Source organism: Cataglyphis hispanica, chromosome 11, assembly GCF_021464435.1.
Source record: "Cataglyphis hispanica isolate Lineage 1 chromosome 11, ULB_Chis1_1.0, whole genome shotgun sequence".
Classification (NCBI taxonomy): domain Eukaryota; kingdom Metazoa; phylum Arthropoda; class Insecta; order Hymenoptera; family Formicidae; genus Cataglyphis; species Cataglyphis hispanica.
In genome coordinates, this window is record NC_065964.1 from 7,349,984 (window position 1) to 7,373,876 (window position 23,893).

The 23,893-nt window shown below is 31.6% G+C and overlaps 1 protein-coding gene across 2 annotated transcripts in view; it reads right to left on the minus strand.

Moving 5' to 3' along the window:
- The window catches only part of LOC126853198 (uncharacterized), a 167,802-nt gene that overhangs the window by 7,672 nt on the left and 136,237 nt on the right, over window positions 1–23,893 (minus strand). The window contains exons 12-22 of one of the 2 annotated variants that reach the window (XM_050598751.1): window positions 22,931–23,074; window positions 19,854–19,999; window positions 17,889–17,942; window positions 17,603–17,671; window positions 16,707–16,796; window positions 15,713–15,775; window positions 12,720–12,945; window positions 12,430–12,549; window positions 12,236–12,343; window positions 11,839–12,021; window positions 10,755–10,851 (exon numbers count right to left, since the gene is read on the minus strand). In XM_050598751.1, the coding sequence (XP_050454708.1) occupies window positions 10,755–10,851; window positions 11,839–12,021; window positions 12,236–12,343; window positions 12,430–12,549; window positions 12,720–12,945; window positions 15,713–15,775; window positions 16,707–16,796; window positions 17,603–17,671; window positions 17,889–17,942; window positions 19,854–19,999; window positions 22,931–23,074 (1,300 nt within the window). The remainder of the gene's footprint in view (window positions 1–10,754; window positions 10,852–11,838; window positions 12,022–12,235; window positions 12,344–12,429; window positions 12,550–12,719; window positions 12,946–15,712; window positions 15,776–16,706; window positions 16,797–17,602; window positions 17,672–17,888; window positions 17,943–19,853; window positions 20,000–22,930; window positions 23,075–23,893) is intronic. The other variant, XM_050598752.1, reaches the window with a different exon arrangement.

A 23,893-nucleotide genomic window follows, 5' to 3' on the forward strand; every position in this document is an offset into this window, starting at 1 on the left:
TAAGAGACCTTGTTATTTAACATTCTTGAAGAAACGAGTTTGCCAAATTTTTCGATTTCTAATCAATTCAAAAATTATTTGCATCCCAAAACACTTTCGTCGATGGAGCATCATTTCCAGTTCTTGACAAAAAAAATATCGCCACATTCGCGCCAAAAGCGATCACTTTACGCATATGTGATCCATCATATGTTTAATAAATTTTTTCATTTATAATAAAGTAAAACATGGAGATTGTTGTGCCCATGCCGATGATCGAGGTGCACAAAAATGTATATAACGCAGTTATGTACATAGAGAGGAATAAAATTTTCTTACCGAGTTGCCGGTTTACGAATTAGTGTAAACGAGTATGCCCGTCGATGCCCGCACAAATGACGTCGACCCTTTTCGGGTTTTCGAAGTAACGGAAGACCCCACGCAAAATATAATAACATGCACCTTGAAGGCGTGGGTAAAAAAAAAAGAAAGAAAACGCGGTGGGAATGCTTTCTCCAATGGAGAACTGCATGCGTGTTTACGCGCCAGAATACACACACGAATATATACATATGTATATATATTCTATGTAACGTGCACACAATTATACATGCCGGCATGCCACATGTACAGAACGTGCCTAATTAATATTGGACTAATAAAAGAAACAAGAAAACGAAATGTATAGAATGGTATGTACATATTATAAATACGAGAAAGAAAAAAATATCAGCCAATTAAAAAATATACACAGAGAAAACCTCAGTCCAATCCTTATAGTAAGGCAATATAAGTATAGTATGGACTCAGACTCATATATATATATATATATATATATAAAGTAAGAGAGAAATAGAGACAGAGAGAAAGACAGAGATAAAATAGATAGATAGAGAAGGGAATGGAAGAGAAAGAGAAAAGGAACGTATATATAATACATGTATATTGGTCAATATGTAGAGGGAGTAAATATAGGGAGTAAATATACATATACAATAGAAAGAGTGAGAGAAAGAGAAACAGAAAGAAAAACAGAGAGCAAAGTGAGATGGAAAGAAGATGATATATCTCGAACGGAGGGCATATATCGAACATGAGATGTTAACATTCGATCGATATCGGATTGAAATCGAAGGAGATGATTATGTGAGATGGCGAACTGTCGAAAAGGGAGAACACGTACTAATGTAAGTACGACACAATAAAGAAAATCAGATATAAGCCCAAGTAAAAATCATAAAAGTGAGGAATTAATTAAATCTCTCGAGATATTACACGTCAGCATGTTAAATGGGGACAGATCGAAACTTCACGTAGTGGAAATTTTTTAAATAATTCTCTATCTGTAACAACAGTTTCTTTGAATGATAATTATAATTTTGTTTAATTAAGTTTTTCGCTTGGCATTAATGCAAGAGACGGGCTTCATTGTTCATTTATTTGAGCCTCAGAAGTTTAATTTGTCTTTAATTTTGGATTTTTCATAATTCAACCAATGATCAACTCAATCAAAAATTTTAATGAAAATTTCCACTACACACACGCGCATTTACGGTCACTAGGTGCATAGTGTTGCAATGTCAATAGTTTTCGCGAGATGTAATCCGATATCTCGGAACTAGAACAATTAATATATGTTTCGGTTCCGAGTTAATATATTTTGCTAATATTGTGGGGGTATTTTTTTTTCGTTTTGAATACATTTCTTCGTTTTTGAATCATAGAATGATACTGATTGCTCTTTCAATTCCGAGATACACGTATTACACGCCTTACAGCCTCGTCATTGCGCTTTTAATTACGATCGCATAAAGATCTCAATCGAGATTCATCAAATTCATCTTTTCTCGGATAGCATTAAAGGGACGCGCGAGATATTTTAGTTTTTTAAACGTTTTTCTCGAACAATTTTTAAAATTCTTTTCAGACAACGGTGGCAGATACTTCATCGAAAAATTTTCACCACATACCAAATTCTCCACTTACAATTTTCCAAACAATACACGACAAATACAAAAAGAGATTTAAAAAATGTTTGGAAACTAAGATTTCTTCAAGTATTTTCAAGTTTTGTAAATTATGTATCTGACATTAAATTTTGTCTAATTGCTACCGATTAATTTTAAAAATTAATATCGTTTCTAGAAATAAATGATGATACAAAGAGAATTTGACAAGCGTCGACTCGTTCCTATTCGTTTCCTTATTCGGAAACATAAAGGAATTGCGATCTATATAAATATATGACTTTGGCTACATAAACGTTAATAATAATGTAATCGAAAAAAGATTAAGAATCAAGGAATGATAAAATTAAATAAATTAATTATAATTTATATACACACATATTAACTTATATAATATGACGATTAAAAGAATTTTGATTGTTAATCTAGAATGTATGTTTCAATCTTAATAAAAGGATACTAAAATATATTGTAATAATTTGAATGTAGTTCATCATACTTGTAATCGACACTCTATGATTTCTAGAATGTATAATTTAAATATAAATTATATCATCGTTATCGATTATCAATTATCATCAATCGTACAGCTGAAAAAATATAACGGCACATGATATATGATTAGCTTTATAAGTGGAATAAAGTTAATAATTATGCTCTTTCTCGATAAAATGCCATATAATAATAAAACACTATTATAAAATAAAATTCATATTAATTATTTTGTAGATGGTATATCTATTGCGCACTTTTTTCCGTTTTGTCTAATCTTCATTTTCGCGCATAAATTATTCTGTAATTAAAAAATTCAAAACTAATAAATTTTTTATATGCGATTAAAATAAATAAAATTAAATCGTATATGAAAAAATCATTCTTGTCATAATAATTTCATAAAAAAAATGTTTGATTATTCTGATACTACTTTTGCCTAAGAATATTATACAATTATATCGCATGTAATTTTCGACTTTATTCCATTTGATGTGTGAATATCACGCAGATGCAAACGCGCTTTTCGTGATGACGAGGCGGCATATCAAAGTAATGTTTCACTGAAAAACGATTAATGTCGAATTATATGTATATACATTTACATATGTATACGCCACCGAACGGAAGCAATTCGAGCTTCCGATTCGATTTAGCTGCGAAGACGGGAAGTCGCGCAAGGGAATCCACCAGACGAAATATATAAAAAGGATAGAGATGTGCGTTGAATGACCTTTCGTATTCTCGTGAAAAGTGACGAATATGATGAAGTGATATACTGAGAAAGAAAAAGAGAGAAAGAGAGAAAGAGAAAAAGAGAGAGAAAAAGTGAAAGAGAGAAAAAGAGAAAGAAAGACAAAGAGGGGGAGGAAAAAAGACTAACACATCAATATAGGGAAGAATCTCTGTGAATTGCATTTGCGCGCGTTTGTGATATGTCACGGAAAATCTAATGTAAACCTTGAAAATGTCGAAGATGATGTTAGAAGACGAGGGATGAGCAAAGGGTGAGACCTTACTATAAGAAGTAGATTGAAGCGAGTGTGTCTGGGTCGTTACTACTCTCGCGTATTATACGTCTCGGCATTGACTGTTTCGCATTATCGGCGATCGGAATCGAAAATAAATTTGAACAGGATCGATCCTCGATGTTGTATACATCTGTTAAATTGCGCCGATTCACATGTTTTTATTTTCATAAAATGAACATATAACATAAATGTCCAAAAGTTATCATATAAAAAGATTTGACAGAGACATTTTCAATATTTTTCATTTAAGTTGTAAAATATCCTTTTGACATTTTCTTTAATTTAATCATATTAAAAATTAAATTGAAATCAATTCAACTGAACCGTCTTAAAATATTAAATTAATTCTTATTTTAAAATATTATATTAATTAAAATATTTCTTATGAAGAGAGAAACTTCTTAAAAATTTCAATGTATTTTTTCTATTGGACTCTCATATAAACTCAAGTTTAAAAATAAAAAAATGTATCTATTTCGCAATAAAAAGTGTTAATCTCTGTTCTAAACTTGCTTTTTAAAATTAGCAGATTGTATTAAAAGAATTCTAGGATTAAAGAAAGAATTTTGATGAAACAATCGTTTAAAAAATTTAAAAAAAAGCTTTGAAAAAAGTAAATATCAAAAATTAATCAATCTCCTACATCATCGATGTTGCGAAACAATCCTCGACATTCGCCGATGCTTGATGAACGAAAGCAATTGCTTTTCTTCATCTTTCGTCTTTCGAATCGGCAAGAGCGTTTTAACAAGGCTAACTCGGAAGTGCTCGCGCGGATACTCGAGAGAAACCAAGAAGGAGGAACATGTTGTGTATATATAAAATAATATTATATATATAATATATATATATATATATATATATATATATATATGAATTATAATATGTATATCTTGCAAAAAAGGCCAAGTGAGAGCGCTAAAATCAAAGACGTATAGCACGTAGCACAGCAGAATCTTAATGAAGGTTCGCTTGTCTTTTGAATTGGCCAAGTGGCCAATGCATATAATGTTTAGGACTGTATGCGTGTATGTGTATGTTTATGAATGAGATATATATGTTATACATAAATGTGTCTTTTCGCGAAAATTTGGTACAAATTTGTATACGCGAAAGCCCGCACAAACACTTTTTCATCGTATCTCGAACTCAGGCATTAAATGTATCAAAATATTCGGGACGATCTCAAGCAGAATAATGTGTAAAGCTATAAGGAATTAATAAAGTGCAAAATAATTTCAGGACAGAAATGATGAGAAATCGCGCAGCGTTTTTTGCGCCTTTGATTCTCGTCTCAATGTGCTCCATCAAAAACGTGCAGTAGAGATAAGCGGACTTTTATATATATATATATATATATATATAATAAGCCAGAAAATAATATTTCTAAAGTATTAAGCGTTTTTCAGTACGTTAAAAGATGTAAACTACTAGCATTTATACTTCTGATTTTTAAATATCAATTTATATTTAAAAAATATATATATATATTTATATATAATATAGTATTTGATCTAAATAATGTGATACGATGTATCAAGACTAATAAGCGAATCTTTAATATAATAATAATAATTCAAAAATAAAAAAAAATAAAATATAATTCAAAAATATTGTATATTATTATTATGCCATAAATAAGCGAACAATTTTTAAAGCTTCTTTAAAAATTGTTTACTGCAAAATCTTATAGATTTTGATTTTGTAGAGTTTTATACGTGTATAAAAAAATGTATATAAAAAATTGTATTGCTCGCCTACAAAATTATTAATAAAAAGCGATAATTAAAAAAAGCGTAATATAAGATCAAAAGAATTTATTGTAATTATCACAAACGATCTTTTACTTGTTTTAAAACTGCTCATATCTACTGCACATTTTGATATTTTTCATTTCATCTACAAACCTATTTCAATCTTTAAATATCTAATAAAAAAAAATGCAATCAATAATCGCTTGTGCACTTTTCGATATTCCCAATCAGTCTCAGACTTAAGAAAAGGGAAAGCATTTGTAGCTTTTCTAATATTTTTTTTTCATAGCATAATGATAAAGAGAAAGTGACTATACAAAAACTGAGAATCGAAGAATAAGAATAAAATTCGTTTGTCAGAACAAGCAAGATGGAGTTGAAGGTAGAATGTCAAATGAGCACGTGTAGCGATAGGAAAATTAGATTCACTGAATTTACTCCGAAGAATTTCGCTAAACTGCCAGAAATGTTTGATTTTATGTGAAAGATTTTATTTAGAAAATTTATTATTATTTCATTTATATTTATTATATGAGGATAAATTTCCTATTTTAGCCAATATTTTTATCTTATCAGGATTAATATTCTATATTTCACAAAAAGCTTTAGCATAAATATCTGTTTTATGAATTTATATGTCATGTGATATTCAAATTAATTTACACTTTAACATCATAGTTGCGCATATGTAAAGAATATGTAAAGAATTAATAAACTACAAGATTTATGAAACAAAAAAATATCCACTATCATTTTACATTTCTTAACACAATGATAAGAAAAATGGAATTTGGCGGAATACTCCGGAGCGCCGCAAAAGAATAACAATTATCGATAACATGATAATTGTGCTGCAGACATATCGATAAAAAAGTATACGAATATAAATAATCGTATATGATACATATGTGTGCGTATATGTATAATATATATTGTATATGCGTGTAGTGTATGTATAATATATATTCGTGTATATGTATATAAAAACAGTACAGAATAATAATTATAATAATAATAATGACATAATGATAATAATAATAATAGAATAAAAACGGTAGTTTTATATATATAATAGTAATAATAATTATATAATAATTTATAAATATGAATAAGTAAAAATTTACTCGTGACTGGTCTGTATGGCCTCCTTGAAGTTAGTACTCCACTTCCAGCCATACTAAAAAATTAATATTATTTTCACTATCTGTTAAGCTATAACTTATTTCTTATATTTGTTTTTTCTAATTCTTTTTTTTTCTATTTTGATTTCTCTATTATAATTTTCTTATGCATAATAACTTGCTTAACCCGCGTCGCTCACGATTTTTGCAAAACGAATACGAAAAAAGAGATCTTCGTCAAAGTAACGTCTCTTTTCGCTACGTACGTTTTATCAAATATACGTTATCAAATGATCGGCGTTGCCGGTCAAACAATCGTCGGTTGTGATACGAATTAAGAGATGCCCGTAAAAAAAAAAAAAAGAAAAAAAGGGAAGACTCTCGTCGCGACGCAAATTTCTGTCGTTGAATCACAACTAACACTTATGAATGATCTGACAAAACATCGTGATCAGCGTCGTCGAAAACGAGGTGTAAAAGCGATCTGCTCTCTATACCGTTTTAGGCGATTTTATAGCTTTTCATATCTTGCATTTTGCGTGATTTTGTGAATGAAAATTTTCGTGTATATTCTCGTCTTGTTATCAGTAAAAATCCGCATAATGAAACGCAAAGCGCAAGATGCGAGACTGCGAAATCGCTTTATGGGATAGCAAGCAGTGTTTTTTACAATTCTGAAGATAATTAAAGCAACGCAACGTGTTTTTAACCAAACGTTGCATTGCCATTCTTCAAGCAATCTTCGAATCGCTCTCGAAACGAATGAATGACGATGAAAGAAAAAGAGAGAAGTGAGAGGGAGAGGAAGAGAAGCTCGAGATAGCCGATCCGAGCGATTCGATTCTTCCGATATTTATGAACGATAAGCATCGACGGCTACGAATGTTTTGTCACACCATGCGCTAAATGTATAAAAAATATCTATACTATCGGGGCACAGCAAACATTGAAAATATTGGTTTTATGGATAACAGGGTGGAGGGATCCATATCACAGAAAGAGAAAAGAGAAAAGAGAAAGAGTTGACGAGGAGAAAATTGCATTTTTTATTTCCGCCGGAATGCTTCCGTTGCATTGTCGGTCCGAAAAAAGATGATATTAAAAAACGATATGACTTGAAAAACGGAAAGAGATCGAGAGTTCAGCAGAGAAGAGAGAAAGAGAGAGAGAGAGAGAGAGAGAGAGAGAGAGAGAGAGAGAGAGAGCCATCATCATGTCCAAGTATGTGACTTTTTATTTTCGGGAGAACCATGTATGGCGAAAAAGACGGCAAGAGAAACTCGATTGTATTTCACACGAGTGTAAATGTTGCCGCTGCAAGCTATTTGTTAAATGGATTTCCATCACAATTGTAAATGAAGAAATAAAAATTTTTGTGCAAATGTATTGATAATTGACAATTATGTCGGATAATGCGGAGCGCTGCAGTTTAATATTAATATAATAAGTGTAATTATTATACTGTTATACTAATAAATTCAATTAATGCTATATGCAATTATAGAATTCCTGAGAGAATACGGATGATAAATCTTGTTCATATTAAGATATACATCACGTGAGTGGCAGATTCCTAAAGATATGTCTCGCACACTAGTGTATTTTCGTACGAAGAGACGAAGCAATCATGTTTATTCTTTCCTGAGAAGATTTGACATCAGATTGACTGTCAACAGTACTGTCAACGGTGGTGATCCAAAATGAATGAAAAGCATCTTCTAGGACGAAATAAATGGAATTGCGTGTTGCGGATCTCTGTTCTTAATTGGATCAAAGATAGCGGTTGCACTCGAAAATATTAATCCGCCCGTATATTTCAAATCTTGTAAGTGCACAGAAAAAAAAAAACACGCGTATTTTTAAATTTTTATCATTTAATTTTGAGGCTTTTAGAAAAATTTGTTCGATTAAAAAGTTTTGTGTCTATCGATATTGCGTACTTTTACCTCGTGATATAATATCCACGATTCAACATAATTTTGCAATTGTGTATTATTTTCTACTTATAAACATATCGTACAAATTGTACAAGCAAATTTTTGTAAGTATAAGCGAATCTTTATATTACATAGATATTGCCTTGGTAAAACCAATAATTAATTTTACTAAAATATTGAAATTCTTATCTCGATATCGGATGACAAAGTACATTAAAAAGGCAAATGTTGCAAAATTTTGTCATACTGTATTAATATTAATGCCAACAATAATTATATCGCTATTGATATTGATCAATAGATAAAAAAATTGTGTAGTTCCCACACATGTTAATTTTTTATCGTAAATGTGTTTTCACTATTTTGATAGCTACACCAATCGCCTTGTCTGTTTGACTATACCATCATTATTTCACTTAGTTTCAAAAATCAACAGATAATCATATAAAATGTTAGTTTAAACTAATCCAGCAATCTCACAGCTTAAAATTTAATACTGATGTTTGTGCTACAATTTATTAATGGTTATCATATATAATTAAGCAAAAATTTAAATTTAATGATATTAAAAAAATATTTATACATGTATTTTGATAAAAATTTCAAAAGAAATTAACATTTATAAATTACTATTAATAATTAATTTTATTGCTTGTGATAGGAAAATATATACATATTACAATTTTATCATTTGTTCGACATTTTGACGTGGAAATATTAAGACAAAATTTCCAAATTTATAATTACAATACGTGCGATAATAATGTCAAAAATTCATAGTCGGACATAGTCACACAGACAGACTTTAATAATGATGTCTACTTTCAATGTGTGCATTGCAGTGATTTATATCAATGTTAGTTTGATCAGGCGCGTCACAAGTGTATGTGTACATTAGAGAAATTATTGTACGTATATACAATACGTATATGACGTAGATATGTATACAAGTATATGCATATGTATACGCAAAGAGAGAAGGATAGAAAGAGAAAGAGAGAAACAAGTATTTTACGTATATGATTATAGACATATTTATGTACCAGAACAAACTCTATATCACTCGTTGCATGCGCTTGTTAGCATAATGGGAATACGGAATAAGCGGTGGTCGGAGTAGTATAGTACATGTCTCACTGCAAAATACTATATCGACTTACTTATGTGGGATAAGAAAAATCTACGAAGCGTGGAATAATGTCATCGACAATCTACTTTGTTAACAGGTAACAGATTATAATGTTGCCGTTATATCAAAAAGTGTTCGGTGAATGAATTCGCAGAGGTGAAACAAGAAGCTGCGATAGGCACGATCGTAATTTTTTAGTTCTTTCACAATTTTATCTCTCATTGAACGTGTTTTACGAGTTTGCATTATATATTATCTTGTATGTAATTTATAATTTTATATATCAAGTACGTAAAAAAAAAAATAAAGCAATATATAAAATTTGTCAAAATTCTTTTAAATAATTGTACCATAAATTATTACTCCACGTCTTATGTAGGATTCTAGAAATACAGTAAAAAAAAATATAGTTTTAGAAAAAATTTTTTGCGAGAGAAAATTTTAAATTAAATTACATTGGTATATACTAAAAATTATCGTATAAATATAAATAATATAATTAAAAGTAATAAATGCTTTTGCAAGTTTTATCTATTATAACTTTTCAAAAAAAACTTTTTGGACATCATTTTATATCGTTATTTCCGAGTGATATTTACTCGGATCATATTACAGAAAATTTGATGTATTCCTCTTGAAATATATATCATGTCCATTTGTTCGTTAAATATGATTCGTGCCCATCTTTTAAATTCCAATTATCACATGGATCAGAGTGTGTCGTGCCACTCGCGACAAAGTGTGTCACACGACAAAATATGCACGAAACGAAGAAGGAATATACGAGGAAAACAGGAATTTCCTCGTTTTCTGGGCTTTCAATTGAAAAATTCGACCCGACGAATGTCCCCAAAGCGGATTCCTAACGAAATTCACAATCAATCGTATCACATATCTCCGCAGAAAAAAGAACCTTCGCAACGAGTTGAATCGCGATTTGGGAAATTTCTTTCGACTAAAGATTCAATTCCCATCATAACTAACGTCAATTTTTCACAATTATTCCGTTTTTTTTTCTTCTTCCTCAGGAAAGAGGAAGCTGAGGAGAAAGGAGAATGCGGATAAAAATGTTCAAGCGTGACACGCGAATCGGCCAAGGAGAAAACTCGGGAATATCGCATGCAACGTGAGGATGGCGTGTTTCCGGAGTCAGAGGTAAGTGCGTTTTACGCGGGTGCGACGAGCGAAGAAGTCGGAATAGGAGATCGAAGTAAAAAGGATGGATCTCGATAGAAGGTAAATAGATAGAGAAAGAGAAAAGAGAGACAGAAAGAGAGAAAGAAAGAGAGAGAGAGAAAGAGAGAGAGCGAGCGAGCTAGCGAGCGGGGGCAATGGAGCAGTTACCTTGGAATGCTGTGCCGTCGTCGGTGTTATTGGTGGCGTTTCTTCGGCATCCACGCTCGCTGCGTTTGGTAATCGCTGCTCTTGCACCGACGCCAAGCTACAGCAAAAACCGATCTTTTGTCTAATTGGTAAGAAAATTTGGCAATACTATATTGTTGACTTGTATGATCCATTAAGGAAGAACGTGTGTATTATTTTTATATAAATTTGATTAGAGAGATAGCGCATACATCGTGCTTTCTGCAGATGAATATAATCCCGATCCATAATGCGTATAATAGAGAATAAGATTCACAATTGACTTTAAATCGTCCTTAAAAATGAATGCCGCATACATAAAAAGTTTTGAAGCTATGGCATTGATGAATTTAATTGCCTGATGCCAATCTTACGAGAATGTCTGTTATCATAAAGACACTTCGTGGGAAGAAAATACATATTGCCGAGCAAATTGTGTCAGCATATTATTAAATTGATTTTCTTGACAATCTTTATTTCAAAATTATATAGCGGCTATATTACTAGAAAGTATGTTCCAGTGATTATCGATGATAATAACAACTAGATTATTAATTAATATAAATGCAACTGACATGTAATTACAAGAACTATACATATGTATATTTATTGTCACATATAATTTATAATAAATAGTTCAAAAGCTATATAGCTGATTACACTCTCCTTTGATAAACTGTATTTATTCATTATAATCTATGTTATATCGATTGCTAATCGCAAACAGAATGCATATCGCAAAATTGAAATTTTGCAAATAGCTAAAAAATTGTACTATTATCATTAAAAATTTAACTAAAGATATGTAAAAAGATATATATCTGGAGTTTATTCAATAAGTCTAGATATCATTTATTGATATCGTTTATATGGTAAACGAATCGTTTAATAATTTTCGCAAAACTTATATTAATGTCATATAATAATTTTCTTCTAGATTATTTTATCCCTTAAAATGTGTATAAAATTTTATGACTTTGACTATAATTTTTAGTTGCATAAGCAAATTTAGCTATCTTGTTTAAAATCATCGTGTCAATAGTATTTTAATAATAAAAAATCATACCGTTTGAGCGTCACCAGTGTGCCGGTAAGTTTCTTGCAACGTCTCAACGCGGACTCCAATCGTTCAGGTTCTTCCTTGAGAAACTTCTCCTCGCGCACCACTTTTTCCATTTCGGAGCTAAGTAGACCCTTCATACCCTCCTGTAGGCTCGGGAAACGAACCTTCAGGTCAGCAACAGTTTTGCTGAAAGACAAAATAATATCCTAATTAAACACGAAGAAGTGTTCAACTCTTGAAATAATTGGTACGCAATCTGTAATCTTATTTTAAATTTTATATCATTAGTATAAAAAAAAAATTTCAATACACAAAGATCAAATCTAGCGACACATTTACAATTAGTATAACTATGTAACTCTCTGCTCAAGTAAAATCGAAGCACACGTGTGCGATTTACCTGGATTTACTCAATATCAAAGCCATATTCTCCACATCCGACATATTGACACGCGTCTTTCTATTGATCACGTTACCGCGAAGCTCCTCCACGGTGCTCTCCAGCTCGCTGAAATTTGCGAACGTTCGTTAACGACGCTTCGAATTGTTTTCTTTTTTTTTTAAGCCCCATCTCAACAGAATGATAAGACTCACGTGAGATCTTTTTCCAGCCTTATCATTTCTTGTTTGTAGAGGTCTTCCTCGCGACTCAGTCGAATCTTCTCTGTGTCACCAGCTGTCCAGGCCGCGTCTCCTCCTGATAATAGCATAGCCCTGTAACAATAATCAGTTAAATTAAAATGATCAGCAGTTTTCCAAGATATTACAAATTATGCAAATTTATTATACATATATATTTTTTATAATGTTAAAATATTTGCAAAAAAAAAAACATGTGCATCGTAATTTTTTTTCGATTCGATCATAAGCAAGTTCTTTTATACCTAATGGTGATGAACGTATCCCTGATGGTTTCGCGCACTGTATGGGCCTGTGCCTGCGACATGCGCCTCAGGTTCCGCACTTCCTGCCTGAGGTCCTTTGCCTTCTTCTGGAGACCCCGCAGTTGATTGTACATCTCTGGCGTGAGCGCCAGATCCCTGTATACATATTGACCAGCCACCAGCGCAGCCGGTTTTGGCGGTGGCGTCGGCTTGTGCCTGTCCCTCTCTGCAATTGTTCATTTACGCGTAAGAGAATATACATCTACTGCGAAGATTTCTTCGCCAACATTTAAAGGATTCAAGCTCGCGCAGTATTGCATTCCTCCTTTCGTGCGAAATCCGGAGTGGCGAAAAACCCGAGGTATGCAAATGAAAAATTTGCACCGGCATGAATATAAATTCAATCTGATTAGTTTATTTCATAATTAATTAAAGAATTTGTTGGAGAGAATAAAATCAATTTCAATTTCATTTCAATCAATTCTCAATCAATTCTCTAGCAATAATTAATTACAAAATTGTTAATCGAGAAAAATACATAAATATATATATTTTATCGTTTCCATAATTTTCTTGATTAATTATTAAAATAAAATACATATATTGTCTAAATCTACATCCTATTGTATTTCGCATTTTGCCAAGCAGAGTTTGCGAAAGGCGAAACGCAATGGCCGCAATGATGCATAAATGATTTGTCAACGAAATTTCGTGTGTAGAGCGGCTCAATCAGCTGATTGGACTTGACATTTGTCACTTATCGTCGTTGAGTGTAACAATTTCGCACGATAGAAGAGCGGGCCCTAAGTAATGAGAGGATGGAGGCGACAGTTAAACAGGTCGGCGACAACACAATTTTACCGTCACTTTTTATTGTCTCAATTTTTATTGGACGGATGACGAAAGGCACGACGGAAGAACAGAAAAAGGACACAGCAGATGACCTAATTGGTAAGTGAAAATATCGTCGGTGTTTCAAGCCAAGGACCGTGTGCGTGTGTTGCGTGTCATATAAATACTTTTTGCGATATGTGATATATTTCGCTAATGTGCGCTACGTTTTTTTTTACGAGAGCGTAATTATTTTTACGGATAGACGCGTTGATGATTGATATTTATCACAGCGATATATTCACTGGCGATAAAATCGAGCAATATATTAGGAATAAACAATTCTTTTAACAATGTCAGTATCCACACGTCTTTTAATTTCTTGAGCTCTCTATTTCGTAAAGCATGCACAAATTTTCATGTGTATTCATTGAAAGATAGAATAGGTGCACAGTTTCTATGATTAATTGAAATAAAGAAAGATATGCTTTTTATTTATTATAAATTTCCCTATTTTTTTTTTGTAAATAAGATCATAAGTGATAACATGTACTTTTGAGAATCGATTTATCTAACAATATCTTTCAACTGATGCACTCACAGTGCATCTATTCTAGCCGAAGGCGCCGTGTGTACGACACACGCTCTACACAGTTCCAGATGAACCGATCCCATAATATGCAACGTGACAGTGATAAGCAACGTTCCAGCGGGCAAATAAAAATACGTTCCGACACCCGAGTCAGATGAATAAAGGATGAATTTACGAGGAAGAGTGAGGAAATGGAAGGGTGAGACGGTTATAAGACGGATGTATCGTGACGCTTTCGAGCGATCGGCAACAGCAGATACACAGCCGTGATATATCGCTCGAAGGTCTGAGATTAGAAAGAGAGAAAAAGACAAAGGAATGAAATCGAATGCGAAGCGAAGAAATGTACATATTCGTCACAAACGTCCCATAAAATGATACGAATGTATGAATTGTGTCTTTCGTTTTTCACGTATGAAAAGCATACGTTCGGCGAGAAAGCGCTGCGCAAGACAACCCGATTGTTCGTCAAAGCAATGATATATGAAGGGCACGGAGAAAAGGGCATACAGTGAACGACTATTTTTAACGACTATTGCCGTCAAACGATATGATTTAAAACATATGATACAAAATAAGAGAGAGATGTAGTATGAATTTCTCGTCCGGATAAAGTCGCATGATTTTTTATAATCTTATGCATGTAATTTCAAAAAGAGAAAAACCAGAGAAAAAGTGAGAGAAAGAGAGAATTCTGTCCGTCGAGTAAACATTAGCTGGTCACCGAATATGATTGGTATGCAATACGATTTTGTTTTTCAAAGTAACTTTTGCGAGATTCGTTTATGCATGTGTCTCTGATGAGTTTTACATAAAACGACATGCGAACTCTGTATATAACGCTTAATTTATTCTTTTTCCATTTTGCTTGGACTGCACAGTTTGCTTTTCTCGCATACCTTGAAAATCGATTTATATGGAAATAAACACATTAATTCGTTTAAATCCAGCAACATCGACGTACAGCGCTTATCTCGATTCTTTATCGAAAATAGACTTACAATTTTCCGGTGCCCTCCATACACTGTCGTCCCAGGAGACGAATAAAAAATTAAAAAGTAGAAAACTTCGAAACGACGGAACGATAGAAAAAATTATCGTATCAAAGACTTGGAACGACGCTCCATTATGAATAACATATATAGACACAGCGTGACACATATAAGGGAGAAGCATAGACATTAAGACTGGAATTATTCGGATAATGTGTGAAATTATTTTACAATCATTTAATACACTTAAACATTTTAAAAATATTTAAGTTACTTTAATATATTTAATGTAATAATAGAACATTTTATCTCGAATTTCGTCTTAAACCAAAATTTTTCAATGCATTGTCTGTGAAATGTTTAACAAAATTTCAATTTCACATATTATTGGAATAGAAAAAAAAATTCTTAGAGAAATATTATTTGATATCAAAAATATAAAAACTTTAAATCATATTTATAAATATACGAGTTTCATGTTTGTTGTTTGAAAACTATAGATTCTCTTTATCTTATAAGTACGAGAAAATTTTGCCGAATAATCCCATTCCTAATAGAGAAACATGGGGAAATTTTACCTTGCGACGACATCCTCGGCAACGTGGAGGATTTGATTGCCGGTTTCGTGGGTTTTGTGTCCGCTAGTCGTGGTAGGCATTGCAGAATCGACGAGAAGTGTTAGAGATTATTGCGTTAGTATTCGCTATCGCGATAGGATCGATATTTTATAGATAAGTTTTTACTTTTACAGAATTTTCCTTCGATTAAATTATATTCTTAATATTAATATTATATTCATTGTATACTGAAAGCCAAAACAAATTACTTTAATTTAGAACGCTCATTTAAAATTATAGCTAAAAGATTGTATAAACATTAAATAAATTGAACGGAATAATGACACAAATTGATAAAAATATATAAGTTTGACATGTGTCAATCATTTTTGTGTAACATTATTCCTTGGAATAACACACATATGTGTATGCATACAAATTAAATTAAGTTATTATAAACAATATCATTTTTGACACCATTGATTGTAAATTTGTTCAAATGATATAGAAAAGAATCATTTAACGCGATTGATCATATAAAGACGTGTCGATCAATCGAAGCATAAATTAGACAAGAACTTTGCAAGATTTTGAAACATAGAAATTTCAATTAATTATAGGTCTTTCGAAACTTCAATTGAAATCAAACTCAAAGATATATTCTTCGATCATAAATTATGGCAAATTTGCATACAATTTCTGTTTGTTGCAAAACAGTCAATCATAATGCGATCTCGAGTATCATTCCTATGCTATTATGCAGTTTTTGTTATTTCGGCAAGACCTAGATAATTAGAAAAGATATTAAAATCTCTCGGTGTTAAATTTATCTGATATTATAAAATAAAAATTCTTTCTTGGATTTTGTTTTCGGTTATTACGCTAGCGCTCAGGAAAACGTTTACCACTTCCTTGACAGACGATCTAACAACAATGTGTGATTCGATATTCTGACAACATGCTTACAATTAGCATACATTTTGCTCGTTTATACGAGACGTGCGCTAGCCGTTACCTGCATGTTGCGGGGAGTGTTGTTTGGGGGAGTTCATGTCTGGTGGCTCGTCACTGAAGGACACTGATTTTTCAAACGACACCGACTTGTCTGGAATAGATGTTGATCAGCATATTTCTGCGTGGTATATGTACATTAACAAGTGTAAGAAGCGTGTATGTGTGTGTGTGTGTGTGTGTGTGTGTATACCGAGTGGAATTAGCGCCGGCTTTAGGTATATAGATGTTTTCGTATAATTGCAAAAGTTTTATTTATCAGATAAATATTAATTAAGCTAGAGCTAGAAATTCAACTTGGGAAAATTGGGCTTTCTTTGATATCTTTGTAAATTGTATGATTTTGAAAATTTAAATTAATTTATAAATATTTTAATCATTACAATTGCGAATTAATTTCTATTTCTATAAGCAACTGTTTTTCTGTTAAATCCCTAAAGCCGGTAGCGGATAAAACGATTATAAAAATGTGATTGAGTGATGAAAATTTTGACATATGCAACATGCAAACGGAAATCGCAAATTCAAGGGACATAATATATGTAAATTAAATGTATCAGTACTTCTTTTTAAATGATCTTTTTTATATTTCCACAAAAAACAAAAAAAAAATAAATAAATAAATAATCGCGCAAATTGAATATGAAAAGATAATTATGATTTAAAAAGTTGAAAAAGAACAATCTCGCGGATGTGGCTACAGATTTAATAAAAATTTAAAATTATTGGTGTTGTTAAATTTTTTGAGAAAAATTATATATAAAATCGTATACAGAAAGAAGTGGAAGAAAATAAAATAAGATGTATAATGATGATAACGCGAGGTATGAGAAGCGGCAATGCATTTGCGAGAGCATACGCAAGTGCGTGTATATAAAGAAAACATATATTGAAGCGCACCTTTGCCTAATTTTGGCGGTTTAACGTCAGTCCTTAAGTACGAGTCATCTGTAACGGCAGGTTGAGACACTTGAATTTTAAAGGACACGCGTTTTATTGACGGCGATAAAAAGGTAGAGATAATGTTAAATATAATATGCATAAATATGTATATATAAATATATAAGTAAAGATAAAGATATATATATATATATATATATTATATATATATCATAATATATATAAGTAGAACGGTTATACAATGATTCGGAGGTGAATAGAAGATAGAAGAAGATGAGAGACACACCTGGCAGTGAGGCAGAGCTGGAGCTAGAATGTTTGTCGAACTCGTCCCCGGCGCCTGGTGTGTGCGTTAGTCGGAATAACAAAGCAGTTGTACAGCAGGGTTCAGGAGAGTTCAGTCCGTGAGACTGTATCGTCACGAGCAACAATATACCGTCGAAAGCAACGAACAACGTGTTCAATTATTTATCCATCGATTTAAATTAATTCGCACTTCTTATTAAATCTCACAACTATATGATTATAATATATCACTCGCCAATTATTTCTAATCTTGATATTAATCAATATAAAATGAATTAATAGCAATATATTTTTTGATCAATTGTTCATTTATCATTTTATCTACACGTATGTATTAATTCAACTCGCTACTTTTTGTTCCATTTTATTTGTTCTATTATACTAACTAAACTATATTGCTGATATCAATGTATATTCCAAATATATGTATACTGCGTTTTTTAAATTCGAACATTTCTAGCTTCATTTTGAAATATACTGAATATTAATAATTGGCATATTGTTGCTGGCACGTAATTCACGGCATAAATTCTTCCAATATATATGTATGTATATCTGCATGTATGTATGCAACACACATATGTATACGCACGTTTATATCTAAAGTTGTGTCGTTTCAGTAAATTGCGACTTATCCAGAAGGCGACTACGACGTTTATTATAAATTGTTCAAGACTGGAAATACAAAATGATGCAAATGCCAAAAATTTTTGCCAATTTTTTATATATTGATAAATTTTCATATATACTTTCTTTATTATTTTTTTCCTAGTCCTATTATCTATGCTTCACTTTTGTACTTATAATTGTAAAATAGTTTTAATAATAAGTTTTTTTTTTTATCAAAATTATCATTTTGACATTTACATTCTTTTGGAATTTCTTCTATGATGATCTGGATTATATAAAAAAAAATTATAATTATTAATTATTAAGTCTAACTTTATGGAAAAAATCGGCGTAGCCGCCTCGTTTTCCGATTTCTAATGATTTAATGATGCATTTACGATATGATGATGCTATTAAAAACCATGGTTTTGAGATGTCTGAGAGTGGTCAAAAGATGATGAAGTGGATAGATGAACAGGCACAGATGAAACGGACAGATGAATATTAGTGGAGACTTTACTACTTTATATATAAGCTGTGTAGCAGTCTCTCATATGCTTCTTATTGTTAGCTGAAACTATCTTCGTGAATTAAGTAAATTGCGCTAATTCTTTTGTAAAATACGCACTAAAATGTATAAAAGAAACTGAATGAGATGACATTGCTAAAACTCTAAATCAATCGTCTTTGTTAGGAAAAAAATTTGCTAAGATTAAATTATGACATCTATCTATACGACTTGTCTCAAAAGTAAGAAGAATGATTTTATTTATAATTTTTTATTAAATTTATCTACAATAAAACATGATTCTTTTATATTGTAGTTTAAAAAAAATATTGATTTTCTTTAGCAAAAGATTTTCGTTCGTTAAGATATTTAGAATTATTTCATGACTTCTTGGATATTATTTATCAGGCCGTAAAAATATAATCTCACTTGCATATAATTCAAAAGAGAAAAAAATCGCACAAAGTCTTCAATTCTTGGTTTTAAATTATATAGAAATGACAAGAATTTTTTCCCGACTAAGAATTCTTTAACGGCATCTAACATATAATAAAACAGGGGTTAAATTTTGTAAATTTTTAATCTTGTTATCGAGAAAAATGGAATCCTTATAATTTATTTCCTCGAAGAATATTACGTTGAATCAGATAAAAAGTTCAATAGAAAGAAATAAATCATTCTTTTTTTATTTAGAGACAAGTTCATATTCTTTCGCAATGGTATGTTACCGAGAATCAAGAAGAACAATGCTATGGCATGTTAAATGGAAAAAAAATTCAGTAAAAATCTAGAGAAAAAGCAAAGCTGTGATTTTTACGGAACACGTACCTGCGGCTCTCGTGTAAGGATCTCGTCCTGGCGGGACTTGCAAATACTCTCGTGGCGAAGGGCTGGTGTGCGGAGCATGTGTCAGAGCTTTCTGCACGAGCCCGGTCAGATTGGCCAACTGCCTTTCCATGTGCTCCACTCTTATCCTGCGACAGATAATTCTCAGTTAAAATACCATGATAGTATTAATCTCAGCAACATCTATCATTTCAAAAAATGAGACTCTCGAATTTATTTTCTCGATGATGGATAACGTGATGTATGTTGCAAAAATCAAAGTTTTGGATAAATGTTATCTATCATCATCTCTTTAAACAATTTTATGTGTCACAAAATACGATATATGTAATTCATTAGATGCATAATAAAATGAATTAGCTATTCATTTTATTAATTAATCAACTAATGAATATTTTAATCAATTAATCAAAGTTATTTCTAATAATTTTGATTTTGAACGAGATTTTAACTTAAACTGTGCTATTGTAATAAAGAAGATAATAATGATAAATTATATCACGTAAAATGATGATGAATGATGTCATAGCGAATAAAAAGCAAAATATCAATTAAATCAATCAGTATATCAATTAAAAAATATTAATATATGTTATATTTATATCTCATGTATTTTTTTCAGCGTTATTTTTTTTTATAATTTAGTAAAATGGCATTATTTAATTTCTAAAGCAAGAGATCGAGAGATTTTGTTACAATATAAATAATAATAAAAACTGATAATAGATTCTACACATATCCGTTCTCACTGAAAAGACATAAAATTTTTTTTATACACAGTGATATCTAGATATTCCATCCCGAATATATTTATTGTCGGTGAAATCGGATATGAGTTATATAACACGATGCTAATCACGTGCATCTATCGCTTTGCATGACAAGTGACAGCAGTGCCTAATCTACGTCACGGTAACAGTACATAAAATATGATATACAGGGTGATATATGTGACGCACGACGGATCAGATCGTTTACGTGATTCTCATGGCGGTCAATTTCGAAACTTGGTATAACTTTTGTAAAGCTGTGCGAGAGGGTTTGTGTGGTCGACAAGAGAATCTATTTCAGTTTTCCGATATACACTTCGTTTCATCATAGAGTATTAATCTCGTCTAGAAAGTTTTCATACGAGAATGTTCGTGACAGCTTCCGAACATCCTCGTGGCTAATAAAGATTTATGACAGATATTTTAGATTATTTTAAATAAAAATAATAATATAATGTTTCTAATTTACGAATTTTTTTTACTGATATATTAAATGGAAAAACATATATTTTTCATTAAAATTGTTGTTACTTAATGCAATTTAAGTAATAAGATTATTTGTATAAAAATTTAATTATCTTTACACAAGAACAAAACAAAGATAAAGGAAAGTAGCAGGATTTTATATAAAATGAATAAGTATCTATAAAACATGAAAATATGACGATCAATATATCATGATATATTGATCTTGGCGATACGGATTGTTGTGGAAATGGCACTAAGGAAACAACAAAGACAGATTATTGACTGCATCGTGTTCACTATTGCAAGGCAAATTATTGTAAAAAATTCTATAAAAAAATTATTTGTTATGTTATTCGTTAAATTTATTCGGATGCATGTTAATAATTTTATGATACGTGGTTGTGTATATCCGTTTTTCTGTGGTACGTGCAAAACACCCTGTATATGACCAATGCATTCATGTCTACGATCGCTAGTCGGCATGCTGCATTCCACCGAAAGTTACAAGTTATATAGTTCTATATGTGTCATATACAATCTTCGAGTCACAATTAATTATGGCATATTTACATACATATGGCATATAACACACACACATCTTGTTTTTGAGCAGTAAAGAGCATAATTGATATTACTTTGCAATAGTATATGTAGAATGTTCTGGAAAATACTGGATATTATAAATAGGATATTGGATAAATATTGGAAATATATAATTGTATGAATAGAAAAAAAACAATGATTCGAATGAAGCTATTATTTTTTATAAATGAATAGCCGATAGATACTGATGACAATATTGCAGTTTAATATCCAGGTTTCGAATCGAGGGAGCGATTAGATAACTGGAAATATTTCATTTATTCATAAAATAACGAGTTACAGGAAAAAATTTCATCGATCATCTTCTTCAATATAAACGAATCTACTAATTGGATCATGTTATCTGAAAATAGGGCAGAAAATATAATTCATAATAATTTTATATATTTATGAATAATATCCGTATTATAATGAAAAAAAAAAAAAAACGTTTCTGTCACTGTTAATCAAATTATAAATCTTGTTAAATTTATAATACTATGAAGTTTATATAATATCGTATAAAGAAATTTGTCAAAGTTATAGAAATAAAAAAAGATTTTAATCATATTAACGTTATAATATTTCATATTCCACAAAATTTAAAGTTTGCCTAATCATAATAACAGCTGAAAATAAATGTACATATAATTTATGATTAATCAAATATGAAAGAAATTATTTTAAGTCTTTCATATCTGACGTTTCTCATCATGCATCCTAAGACAACAGCGTTAAACGTATCCACCTCGGTTTCAGTGGAAAATCCAGGTCCTCCCTCTCCCTTTTCAAAAGTAATGGAGATAAATTATTTGCATCAATTAATTTTCTAGAAAGCTTTTAAATAACATCTATTATTTGAAAAAAATTATCAAAATAAAGTTATCATTAATTGTGATTATGTGTTTCGAGAAACATACAACCGATTCTCGTAGTTAAGAAAGACATTTGCCAATAGAAGTCCCGGATTCGCCACTGTCCTGCTTTTTTAAAGGGAAATACGTTCGAAATGATACTCGTGCAACCCGTATTCATTCATAAGCATCCAGCTAGACAACCAGCCGGCCATTCGTGGTGGTCGGTTTTTATATATTCTCCTTTTCCTTTTTTCTTTCTCGTTTTATATTTTTTTCTCATTCGTTTTTTTTTTCTATTCCACAGGCAGGCAGACGCTTTACGCAAGACAAATACGCAGGCGAGACACGAGTTGTGTGTGTGTGCGACACGTGGGTGCAGTACCGAGTAGCGTCGTAGCCCTGTCCGCCGGGTGGCAAGGGAGGTGCCGCCCCCGTAGGAAATGGGGACCGCGGGGGACCAGACGGCGGACGCCCCGGTGGTTTCACGCCGTAAAGGCTGTACGATTCCTCCAACAGCTCCGTATCGCTGCACCACCCACAACAGACATACACATCCGCGCTATCAGACATCCAAGTGGAGGAGCGACGGTGCGGAGACCAGTAATGAGGAAAAAGGGGAGAAAGAAAGAAAGAGAGAGAGAGAGAGAGAGAGAGAGAGAGAGAGAGAGAGAGAGAGAGAGAGAGTTGGCTTGTCGTCCAGGGTGGATGAAGATGTTGGAAACAGAGACGGCATGGGGGTCGTCATTAAGCGGAAAAAGAAAGAGGATGGGTAGAGTTGGTTTCCAGGTGAGTGGAGTTTATTCACCCGAGCAGAGTGCGCGAGTCCTGACTTTATGGAAACATCTTTCGACAGATGTGAAGTTTCGCGAACTGAATATATTATATCGGAGTTCTTATTAACAACATCATTATATATATTTAACAAATTAATTCGTGCATTTATTTTTCGATCAATAATTTGCCCGAACAAAGCATCCGTTATCCATATTAAATTTGCAACTGTGGTATAATATTTTAACTATTCACAGCTTTTAATAAACTCAAACAGTTCTGATATATTTGGGCAGCATGATAAAATATATTCTACGTAAATAAAATACGTATGCCAATAAAGCGAATGAAGTGAGTTTCGACGTGATGAGATAGCCAATACTTTCTTTCGTCGTTATCGGTTATATAAATTCTGCTACTTTTTCCCTGTGGAAATTTATATATATTTTATTATTTACATACAGTATCCTAGATTTCCTATATTTCTTTTTATTTATACATTCATCAATATGCAAATTATTAAACTTTAAATTAAACTATATAACGATCAAATGTAAATTCCATAACAAATTCT